We start from the raw sequence: 12,423 nt of genomic DNA, 5'->3' as shown, positions 1-12,423 counted from the left end.
CTGTAGACTTTTTGACAAGATCTAAATATTCAAATTCCTGTAGTTAAGAGTTATTGAACTTCCAAAGGCCCTTTCCTTTTTTGAAATCATTGAATTTTAGAGAAACAGTTGGTATCGAATGATCTGATCTATATTCTGGCTCAATAGTGGATTCATATAAACGGAAGTATTATTGATACAAACCTGAAAGTGGACCATTGAATGCTTGTGTCTAATGTTATTATATAACCAGTTAACAGTGGAGATAAGTTGGTTAGATAGACATTTTACTTTTGCTGTGTTTGTAAATTTTAATCTAGTATGGAGAATGTTGTACGTGTGTCTTCTTCCTTTCTGATTATTTAATGCTACATTGGTGTGAAAGGGTTTAAACGGTCTTTCAATGAATGGCTTTGTTATCTTATGTCGTGACATGTCATAAATGTTTTCATTGATTCGCAAATGCTGTTGTTCTGTAGCAAGTTTCCAGTGATAAAATTATTCTTTTCTTTAAAATCTGTATAGCTTAAATAATCACCATTCGTTTATATTATATCCCTAACATATACTACAGATTTTAAATGCCCTTCATTATAGAAAAGGTGATCATTATTAAATCTTAAAATTTCTATTTTACCAAATTGGCATTTTTAAAAGGTCATCAAAATGTTTTAATATTTGTCATTTCTGCTTCTTTGGTCCATGCTTCAAAAATATTCTTCCAAATTTAGTTTATGTATGAAGATTTTTAATATATTCAATTCCTAGATCTCCTGTTATTTTAGATTTTCAAATTTCCCCAAACAAGTTTAGTTATTCATTATCTTTAGAACGGAGTATTCTCCTAATCCATGTTGTTTAAAGTCTATACATTAATACTTAAAATCAAATATCCTTAGTCGACAATGATAGCTTATACTTCAGCTTCCAATTAATAGGTAAGATGACACTGGATAATATTATCGCGAATGTGAAAAAGTGATAGTAAAACCCATATATTATGATATTTACATTTGCTCTGCATCGCCACAATATCACACTACCAAGGCCAGCTCCGTGTTGATAGACCATAACACAGGCGTAGCGATATCTCCACGGGTCCCCCTCCGCACTGGGAAGCAAGAAAGCAAAGAATCAATTATGGTTCACTAGTATTCACCGTTTTATGTAAGACTATCATAAAATTTGAATTGAATATATTGCTTGATTAAATAATTGAAATTGTATCGTGTTTTTGTGTTTATTTCAACGAACATCCTTCCAAGCAATTCATTGAGAAGACAAGTGTTGTTATGAGACTATAACAACATTTGCTATGGTAACGTCATCAATCTTTATTGTGACATCGTTAGTTTCATTGTGGTCAAGATTAAATTTGGAGTTCGAAATAACTAAATAAAGCGTAACTACTCTGCCAAATTGAAAATATAAATTATGAATGTTTTAGCAAATATTGTTATGGTCCTATAACACACATTACTATTGATGACATACTTACATAAAGCCCTATCGGGCTTTTCTAAGTTTGTCATCAATAGCAATTTTTGTTATAACAACAATTGATAATCAATAATTGTTTAATTAAACGTTAAACACTTACAACTTGGCAACAACAAACATTATTCTTAAAGTAGTATTGCCAGCGTAAATTTCAGCTACAAGGTTACTGCCGGCTTTGAGGACCGATTGTCCACCAGCAGAGTGTACCACCTTGTTGAACTCATTCAATCTTGTTACGTAAGATCAATAGAATCGTACATTGATGTGGTCCATGGACAGGTAAATCTCAACCCAAGGGTAAGAGATTGGCTGTGTAGCATGAGGCTTTGTTAAACTCTTGCCTGAGTGTTGAGATCTCCTTGTCCACGGACCATACCTATTTTTGATTCTTGTATTCCATAAGGCGCATGTAAATTCTATAGGGGTGACGAACCCTGAAAATAAAATCAGAAATCCGTTTAAAACACAACGTTAATAACACTTTATTTAATAATACAATACAATACAATATAATACAATACAATACAATACAAAAGTGTCACATGTCAATTTTTCTTAAAATACATATATACAAGCATGGTCTAAAATGTACAACAATATATGATTGACACCCAACCTATAATGAGGCTTACGAAACACTTTAGATATTCGTTAATACGACGTAATTTATCAATACTAAAAATCAATTCATAGATATTAAAAATGAAAAAGGTTAAGACTTAATATTAAAAACACATTCTTCTACGATACACCTTATGACTGTGCCCCAAAAACTGTAAATTTCACGTCTTCCACGGGCAAGTATGGGAGAAAGAAACACTTGAACTGTGAAGTAAGGAAGCGCTTTGACCACTACAATCCAAACTAAGACCTAATTAGACCCCACATCTGTTTCAATTTACACTAATAATTCCATAGATGGAGTTGACTTCTCGGCACAGTTTATGTTCTCGTCACGTCAATCAACAACGAATACAGTGTTATACTGCTTACCTACTATAAGTTTCTTCAACGAGATCAAGTTTCAAAGTAACGTCATCGGCGGTTCTGTATGATATATTAAGAAATCCTTTGTGATTTACAGAAAACATTTAATTCAACAGACGAAAGTAGAACAGAAAGTCATCACCGTACCTTATTTCTCTATTTGCATTGTATACATTTCTTCAATGAGATCAAGTCACAACGTTACGTGATCAGCGGTTCTATGTGATATGTGTTTACCTGTATATTAAAAGTCCCTCTGTGATTCACTGAAAATATCTAATTTACAAACGAAAGTGTATTTAATTTCGCTTTATATGAACAAATTAAATTCGAAAGTACCGTGTACAGAAGCTTAGTGTATAATATTCACAAAAGTCTGGGTGCACTGTATTCTTCAAAGCTCATGTCAGATGTATTTGTCGTGTATAAATGAATTAATTGACTGTTACGTCAAAATTCATGATCGTGATCGTGACGTCTGACCACATTTTTAAAATGCAATAAATATGTTGACGTGCCTCGAGTTAAGCTGGTAGTGCGTGAAACTGTTCTAGAATTATGCATCGTAACTTAACGTTGTCATTTGCCGAATAAAGCATTAACCAAAAACGAGTTTAGACAATGGCTTTGAATTTACCTTTTTTTTAAAAAGAAGCACACCTATTTGTAGGGAAGGCAGGGAAACCAAAAGGAAATGAAACGTAACACGAATAAGGACCAATCAGGTGCTTTGTTTTGTTGTTAGCTGTGACGTTTGTCGGTCAATATTGAGATGCATACGCAGCTTAACGACATATTTTTGAAGAAAAAACATTTATGTCCTATTTTAACACAATTTCCAAACTGTCTGGTATAAGTAAGACCTACTTACAGATGTAAGACGTTACAGGAGAAATTAAGTATATCAGATAAAATTGATTTTCTGAATGTTTTTGTTACACATTTTAATATATGAAGTATACATCTTTTTCATACAAATAAAATTATTCCATATACAGCTTTAGACTTAAACTAAAAGACCAAAAAGACACTATTATCGGTTCATAAATCATACTACATTAAACAATACAAAAAATACAATATAAGTACGATTTATCAAAGTTTATATTTGAGTTAAAATGTATATAACAAATTCATTTCTATCACAAACCATGCTTAGTTGTTTACGTGTTGGAGTAACATTGTATACAAATAATATTTCATAACATATTGTCGAAGCTTTAATATAAGTAATAACAAGGAAATTTACAAGCACAAGCTGAATACTGGGAAACGCTGACAGGAAATATGACGTAGTAAATGCTCCGGTGTCACGGTCCATCAATCACACAGCGCACCGCGACATACCATAGCTAGACATGTACGTGTGGTCAGGTTTTTACCTGGAACACAACACTCCTCCATGTGAAAATTGGAATCTCATTACCGGGAACACACTCTCGTGGTCACTGATGTATAAAAGGATAAATAAATTTGAATACCTTACACTCTGTAAGCATCACGCGACGGTAATAGACTGATACACATACTTAACCAGGAATCACATACACACACATTGTATAGGATTTGTCTATAATGATGTTGGTGGTTATACTTATGATTTCGGCAGTCCATCTACATGGTTCTTTAGCAGGTAAGAGTGACAAATAATATGTCTGAAAATGGAATCGAAAACTTAAATAATATTAATTGAATGGTCGCATAGTTGTGTGTTCTTTTGAGTAAAAAAGTTATTTTAAACTTGATTCATTCACCTGTGGAAACAAACGCAGATTATTCACCTATAGAAACATGAGCAGATAACATTTGACAAGTTTCTCTAGCTTGTATCCGATATACATGTACTATAGAACTAAAATTCTTGACTTAATACTGTTAAATACCCTGTATATTATAGAATAATTATCGTTTCTTCATTTCTTGTGTTTCTGGCAAATTTATATAATTAACTTACTGACAATATTAATGTTTGGAAACATAAACTGATGGTCCCTTCGATTAATATTCCAATTGTTCAAGGATTTTATGATATGCTTAAACGTATTTCTTAATACATATTTCTTATTTTTAATAGTAAGATTTACGGCCTTTGAAATAAACGACTAACCAGTACATGGAAAAGTTTCTTAAAATATATGTTTCCAAAAGCATATATTTATAAAGGTTTGTTTTGTTGTAATGGTGTGTTTATTTGTTTTCATCATTTTGATGTCTCCTCGGCTCCTGTTGTTGCCTTTTCTTGTCAATTTAATGCTTAATCATGTTTTTGTGTTCACGCTTTGGATAAAAAAAATCAACTGTACTCTCTTTTAAATACATATAACTTTTCATTTTATTTACAGTTTCTGAGCCTTTTCCTATTCGTGATCTTCGCTTAGGGAGAGGTTAGTATGAAACAAACTGTTTGAAACAAAAACCTGTTTGAATAACGGGAATATGTAGCGTCAGAGATGCTTTTGACGAAGAATATGGAAAAGTTTTCCTACGGTGAATTTCCCTTTCTTGGTAGTAACATCCAGGTACCCATGCCTACGGTGTTCACATGTCGCAGTTGATTCGGTGTTCAAGAAGTTTATTTTGATATTATGGCTTTTGTGATAGATATCTACTTCTAAGGGACAAAATTACAACACAGGGCTTCCAAAGAAACGGGTTGATGAAGACTATACACACGTTTTATGAAAGAAATCGAGATCTCCTTGAAAATTCCCTTTTTTGTGTGAAGGTCCATGTTTCAGGAAATGCTCATCAGCACGCCTTGTTGTTTTGTTGTCATAACCCCGGTTCTCGCTTCGAGGACGTGACATAACATGGATTTGATTGTATCCTTCGGGAACGCCTGGACTTATCTCTGTCCCACTGTGCTGTATTTTGGTATTTAGTAACCTCCCCTAACTTTTGTTTTGGAGATAATTGTAGCATAATTAGACATAAGAACACAGATGATATTTCAGTCAGATATTTGTGTCAGAATCTAATAGGGAGGTGGAATGTCTGCAAAAATATGTATCAGAAAAACGAAAGGAGTCATGACATCTGATGATATCTAAGCCTATAAATTATATGCATAATGTCATATGAAATTCGAACGATATTTAAAATAAAATTGAAGGTAATTTAAACGTGCTTTATTTTACAGATCCACGATGCCCTCCCAACATGAGTGGATTCGGTATTTGTGCTTTTATGTGTGGCAGTGGAGGATGTGATTCCGGTACAGTTTTTATCTTGTGTATTCGTCATTGTTATTTGACATAAATGTGGAATTAAATTAAAACCATTAGAATGATGTACATTCACATTAATATTCAGTATACCAGAGTCATTCATCACTTTGCAACCTTTACACTTTGTTGAGGAAAATTAAATTATTATGTGAATCACTACGGACAGAATAAAACAGAAGTATTTATATTGCCTATAGTTATATAAATATAACTAGTTTTATTTAACTTTACTTGTTTCACAAATAACACATTACATTTAACAAACGTTCACTTAGTAAAGTAATTAGGCGAATTTTTGTAAAACATGAATATCTTTTTACGTTTTAGTCAAAGCTTTTACAAGAAACCCATCAATTCCAAAAAACGTTGTTTTAATTATTTTAGTCCTTGTTGTTTACCCAGCAACGAAAAGGTCGTACCACATGTTTTTTACTTTAGTCGTAGTAGTTACCAAAACGTTTGTATCATGAAATATGTTTTATGACTTTAGTCGTAGTAATTACCCTAATAGTATCCAAACGCTTTTACTCAGAAAGAAAATATGTTATTGCTGTTAGCCCCAGCAGTTCACCCATCAGTTGTACGCCAATCATAGGATTATTTAGTCTCAGTAATTGTGAAACAATAATAACAAACAAAACATTCAAAATGTTTGAGAGTACACAAAACCATTAATAATATTATGCTTTTTTTCAGGTAAAATATGCTGTCCAACAGCGTGCGGAGGAACTACTTGTCGTAAGTATAGAAACAATTACACAAACCAAGTGGCGGATTTATGGTGTGTTTCTTGCTTCTGGACCCTCTCAACCTAGATGTTCTTAACAAAAGTGAAAAACGTATTTTTCCCCATTTGGAAACCATAAAAATAAATTTCGAAGCCCCTAGAATGGTATCTGGCTCCTCTATCAAATAACTAATTGTGTGAACAGTTGTCTATGTTTTTAAATGTATTGACATTGGTAGTCACCTATTAAACCTCAATGGACGAAATGGGTACATGGTGTATAAATGTAAAGTTTGTATTTCTGCATCGACTAATAACTTCTTTAATAGTTCGTTTTACTGTTAATTGTTCTAGACTCTGCTGAAGGACGGTTAGTTTTCTAGGTTGGCTATTACTTTGTGGCTGAATTTATTGTTGTAAGGTTTACATAAAGAAATAGTTAAAGGATGAATTATCAGTTGAAGGTAAAAGATCTGGATTAAATACTTTTTAAAGAGTTTTATAGACACCCTTTCCCCCTTTTGCAGTGTTTTACATATGTGTCGGGACACTTTAGATATAACTTTGTGTTATTCTGCCATTCGTAAATTTGATGAAATGATTCTTTGTTTGATTTTCTTCATCGACAACCTTATATGGAAGAGTCATAACACATTGCTATGAATTTTATTCAGATTTAAGTCAAAAACTTTTTAAAATTTAGTGTATTCAAGCTGGTTTAGCTTTTAAGTGTAAACAATGTTGATGAACTTAATAAAACGGCACATTTTGTTCATTGGCATTCACGAAAAGCAGAAATAAATTGAATTGAATATGATTCATTCTCCGTTTGCTTGTATATATTGTACATATTAATGTTGTATTTGCAACTTATGGGCCGTAAGGCCTACGGAATATAGAACATTGAACATAGAACAAAGTTACTACACGTCCAACGTTACAGTGTAATCAAAACTCAGCATTTTGATGATGATGAGTCTTTGTGAGGATTACCAAGTACTATAACTTAATTTTATTTTTTTGAAACGGTCGATAAAATAAATCTTTCCTATTGTATACAGGGATTATGATTTTTGCTTAGGAACGGGTTTCAACTAGTTTGATAAATTAAGATGGATAGGAAACGCGTTCGGGCATAAATGCCCGATAACACATTTTAAAACACTCAGCGACCGGAATCAAAGGAAAACACTCCCATTTGTTTGTTAAGCTTTGCTCTCAAATCATTAGATCATCTTTTTTATTTAATTTGAGACGTCATAAAAAGCGATACAATACATTTAACATACGTATAATAACTTGGATAATGTTGCACTAATCAACATCCAAGAAACATATTCAAGATGCATATCCCTGAATGATGCATATATTTAAATTTCATATACCGTTTATCACTTTATGATTATATGTTGTAGAAACTCCTCGTGCACCTTCGGCTCCGCAGCCCCTTCCCAGCCCCTGTCCTCCGGGCGTGCCCATGGCATCCTGCTCTCATCTTCCATGTGACAAAGAGAGTTGCCCGAACTACCCATACGCCAAATGTGTGTAAGTATGCCAAGTTCGTTTCAAGGTTTAGGGTTTTATGATGTCTTGCGTATGTTTTTTTCTTTCATTCTGGTTTTAACTATTCGTAATAAAACCAAGATCTTGTGTTTTTCTTGTTGTGTTGACGCCGTATTTTTCCATAGAGCTTTACGATTTTATGTAGATAGTTAATATCTCTACTTTTAATTTGTTACTGTTTATAACTATCGAGATGTACTTTATTACAGATCAGGTGAAACGGAATATACACCTTGTTTTTTGTGAACAAAAAGAGGATAGATAGATAAATGAACAAATGAATAAGTATTGGTGTTTTAACAATAGTAATGCAACTGGGCCTGACCGGGATTCGAACCATGAAACTCAAATGCTGTCGCCCAATCTGACTGAGCTACTAAATCTGAGATAGTGCCCTGAAATAATCACTCTACATGTATATATAAAACGAAAGTAGGGGCGGTTACTAATGTATATCCATAGCAGACTACAGTATAATTATCTAGCGCTTTTCTTGCACCTGAAAAGTATTGTATTACTTGTATGAAAAACTTCAACTGTTAGCGCCTGATAGGACAGCTCCTGCGAATTCCTCCTTAATTGTATAGATTGATGTATATACCAATTTATTGATTGTATAAAATGTATATCTATGTACTGTAAAGCGCTTTAGAGTGGCGTATTCTAGCTAGAAAGGGCGTTATATCATATGTTGTATATTACATTTATATTATAATGAATTTTTCTAGATTTTCTTTTCTGCTATAGGCTAGGGATCCTTAACGACATTTAATGTCTCAGTGGTAATAAGAGCAAGCATTGTGGAAGTATATGAAATGTTGTCTTATGCAGGAACAATTACTGCGGTGGTTGTAATGCAAAGTTCTACGTAAAGGGAAAAGAAGTGACGAAAACCTGTAAGAAAATAACACCTATTAAGCCCCACTTACCATCGCCTTGCAAGAAAGGAGTACGCATGGTGCAATGCTTCGCCAACCCTTGTGATGTACAACAGTGTCTCAGTCTGCCACATGCTGTTTGTGTGTAAGTATAATTAAGAGTTTGATTGGTGTGTGTTAGTTAACAGTTAAAGTATGGGTATGAGGGACATAGCAAGTTATGATCCCCCGAGGCCAGGACTTTTTCCCGAGGCGAAGCCGAGGGAAATAGTCCTCGACGAGGAGGATCATAAACTTGCTATATCCCGAAATACCCATACTTCAACAGTTTTATTATACCGATACAAACACTCCCTTACAATATTCTAAATATTATTAGACAACAAATATCCAACAGTTGGGACACTTTATCAACAAAACTACAACAATACAAGATGAAGGTTGGTCCAGAAAGTACCGGCTCCGCTGGCCGGAAATTGCCGGAAATTGCCGACGTAATTCGATTGCGCTGATTGGTCAATATTCGGTCAGGCCCCGCCCACGACGTCACTCAATTTCCTGCATTTTCCGAGGGAAATATTTTCAAAACTATCGCATCCCTTCAGACGAACTATTTCCCTGGCATGCAGTTAGAGGGGAAATGGCTTGTTTATGTGGTCAATTTTGTATAGTGTAAAATAAGAAGAGGTATAATAATATAGTTAAGTGTTTGCCAAAATTTTGGAAATGTAGTGTTATTCAAACAATAATTCAGTATACCAAAGTGTTAGTAACACCGCATATCGATCTAAAACTCCGTGAAACTGGGGGAAACTATAAACAAAAAAGAGCTTATACCGTTATCCCTGAAGGTAGACCCGGTTATTTGAGAAGGATGATCATCTGCTGCTCAATCGACAAAATAATAAATGAAAAAAATGGTCAAAGTCATGTAATGTCAATTTCCCGAAGAGCACAGGTGTAGTGGGAACGAATCCACAAAAACAGTTATTTTGATTTGTTTAACTATGGGCATCAATTTTCGTTTCTTAGGCATAATTATTAAATCGGCTAAAGGGAAAATATGTACAGAACTATGAAAACAGAATCCTATAATTGACTGAATAAGTAGTGGTAGTACTGAAGCTTGTCTTAAAAAAAATATTCTTTATATTGAAATACTTTGGAATTTAAATTGATGGCAATATGCTGGTTTGTGATGTACGATCACATTCAGCGTTTGTTTTTATTTTTACTCAGACGAGATTATTATATAAAAAATATTTAATAACAACAATAGGGCATGAATGTGAATTTCACGAATATTTATTAGGTACCAATCTGATTATCTTATCAATTTAATTCATGAATTTATTCTAAATAATGGTACGTATAAACAAAACATGTGATATACAAATGTTGACATTTCAGTGTAATTACTTTCAAATGTAGTTATGTAGTTATGCCTATTGATGTATATGTATCATTTAAACGCTTTACTGGTTCTTAATGTTTTTGGTTTTGTTTTTTCCCTGAAGATCTGACTACTGTGGAGGCTGCAACGCCAGGTTTTATATAAACGATGAAGAAGTAACAGGAATGTGTAGGAGAAGACGGTTTCCTTATCTGTTCAGGCGCCGTTTTTATTTGAAATAACTATTATACAAACAGGACGTTAATGCAGACATATACATGTACTGAAAATACTGTAAATCACCTGTATTTCGTGATATAGAAACAGTAAAACCTGTGTGATACGATACCCTGAAGGAATCACCTAATTCGTTGGATAAGATCGCGGGGTCTGAATACACAGGTTTCTTTTTAATTCTTCTCTATCAGAAATTGGATATCTGCAGGTTGTTGGAATATCGTGAGTAGGACTAAAGAGGATTTACTGTACTCGAATTGACTTGGTTGGTTAAACCCGACTTTACATATCACTGATACAGGGCAAACAATTGATATGGAGAGAACTGTTTATGGTGTCCTGTTGAATTACATAGGATTCATAAGTGTGGTGCAAAATATCTTCATCACGGGAGTGCAAACTAAATCAGTTTGAGAAATAGCGTTATATTTGTAAAGACCATGGTTCAAATCTCAACCTAGCCCCGCTCTTTCTAGATGAAAGAACACTGTTATTGATTATATGTATTTTGTTTAAATTTATTCTTTATTGTGTTTTCTTAAAAGTCCCTTAAGGTATATTTTTCTTTTCATACATATTTTTTTTCAAATGATAATCATGCTAGCAAAAAAATATGTTTCAGGTCCATACTTACAAGTTTTTATAGTGCTACGAGGATCGTTAACCTACCATTTTTAAGATCAGTGATACAATATACATTAACATTTGCTCTGCACTGCCGCTATATAACTCTTTAAAGGCCAGTTCCGTTTTATTAGACTTTTAACTCAGGCGTAGTGATATCTCCACGGGTCCGACTAACTACCGGATCGATATTGCCCTCCGCACTAGCAAGCAGATAAGCAACAACAACAAAACAAAGTATGATTCAATAATATTCACCGTTTTATGTTAGACTAATATAAAATATTAATTGCATATGTTGATTGATTAAAATATGAAAAAACTGTCGATATTTTTGTGTTTATTTCCACGAACTACTTTCTTTACGGAGAAAGTCATGAGACAACATTCCGTGAGCACTTCCATGGGCTGTTCTACCTCATTACCAAACACCGTTAAATTCGAAAATGAAAAAAATGAAAAATGTAAATGTAATAATAAAACAACATTCTGTACCGTGTTATGGTCCTATAACACTGACCAGGATTGCAGACAAATATTCATAACGGGCTAACGCGCGTTATTCATTTGGTGTGCAATCCTGTTCCGTGTTATAGGACCATAAAACGGAACAGAATGCTATTTAATTTTTAAACAGCATCACTCTTTTGTTGTTTATCACAAACGATAACAAGATAAATCCCGGTTTATTATAATTTCAATTTAATTACAACACAATTAAATTGTTTTCTATATTTCTATATTTAAGAATTTTTACAATACAAACTAGTGAACAGCGAAGAACGTTTAACGTTATGTGTATAGGTGTCGCTAGTCATGTTTTAGGAGTCATTATTTTTGTATAACTTTCATTATAATAACATAATAGGTTGTTACAAAGCCAACGTAATATCATTGTCAATATATTCATGCAAAATAAATTACGACAAACGATTAAATTCATTTCATTTTAGGTCTGAACAGAAGTGACATTATGATGCTGTGTGGTAAATGTTTATCACCTGGAGGTATGGTTATGGTCTATGACCAAATCTTCATTTACTGAATGTGTACATTTATATAGCGTTAATAACTTGTTTAACGAATGACGAACCGTATCAACGAGCTCACTTTACATATTTTGATAATATAGAAAGGCAAAGCTTTAAAAGAGCGTAGCTTTTGTTGATCTCTGATATTTACTGATTCATAATACAACTTTCAGAATGAGATAAGATACACTTTATTTAAAGTCGGCTAGTCGAGGAATAACAATAAAACACAAGCTCTAATAAGATAAGACCGACATAATAATAGGGAGACCGGGGC

General features: G+C 33.4%; 1 protein-coding gene across 1 annotated transcript; it reads left to right on the top strand.

Annotated features, from left to right (window-relative positions):
* The first annotated feature begins 3,936 nt into the window (after positions 1-3,936).
* On the top strand, positions 3,937-11,198 carry LOC110448988 (kielin/chordin-like protein). The gene is made up of 7 exons (XM_021495555.1): positions 3,937-4,099; positions 4,809-4,850; positions 5,606-5,680; positions 6,390-6,431; positions 7,836-7,965; positions 8,815-9,006; positions 10,379-11,198. Exons 1-7 carry the CDS (start codon positions 4,042-4,044, stop codon positions 10,494-10,496), a joined length of 657 nt encoding a protein of 218 aa, XP_021351230.1. The 5' UTR covers positions 3,937-4,041; the 3' UTR covers positions 10,497-11,198.
* Positions 11,199-12,423: the final 1,225 nt, after the last annotated feature.

This window comes from Mizuhopecten yessoensis, unplaced genomic scaffold, assembly GCF_002113885.1.
Source record: "Mizuhopecten yessoensis strain PY_sf001 unplaced genomic scaffold, ASM211388v2 scaffold4411, whole genome shotgun sequence".
Taxonomy (NCBI): Eukaryota; Metazoa; Mollusca; class Bivalvia; order Pectinida; family Pectinidae; genus Mizuhopecten; species Mizuhopecten yessoensis.
This window is presented reverse-complemented; position numbering and strand designations above follow the sequence as displayed.

What these genes read in the sequence shown, in the direction of transcription:
- LOC110448988 (XM_021495555.1), top strand. Translation starts at nt 4,042, where the DNA reads ATGATGTTGGTGGTTATACTTATGATTTCGGCAGTCCATCTACATGGT. An exon ending in GTGCGGAGGAACTACTTGTC is followed by an intron (nt 6,432 to 7,835) that starts GTAAGTATAGAA and finishes TATATGTTGTAG; the next exon opens with AAACTCCTCGTGCACCTTCG. An exon ending in CTGCCACATGCTGTTTGTGT is followed by an intron (nt 9,007 to 10,378) that starts GTAAGTATAATT and finishes TTTTCCCTGAAG; the next exon opens with ATCTGACTACTGTGGAGGCT.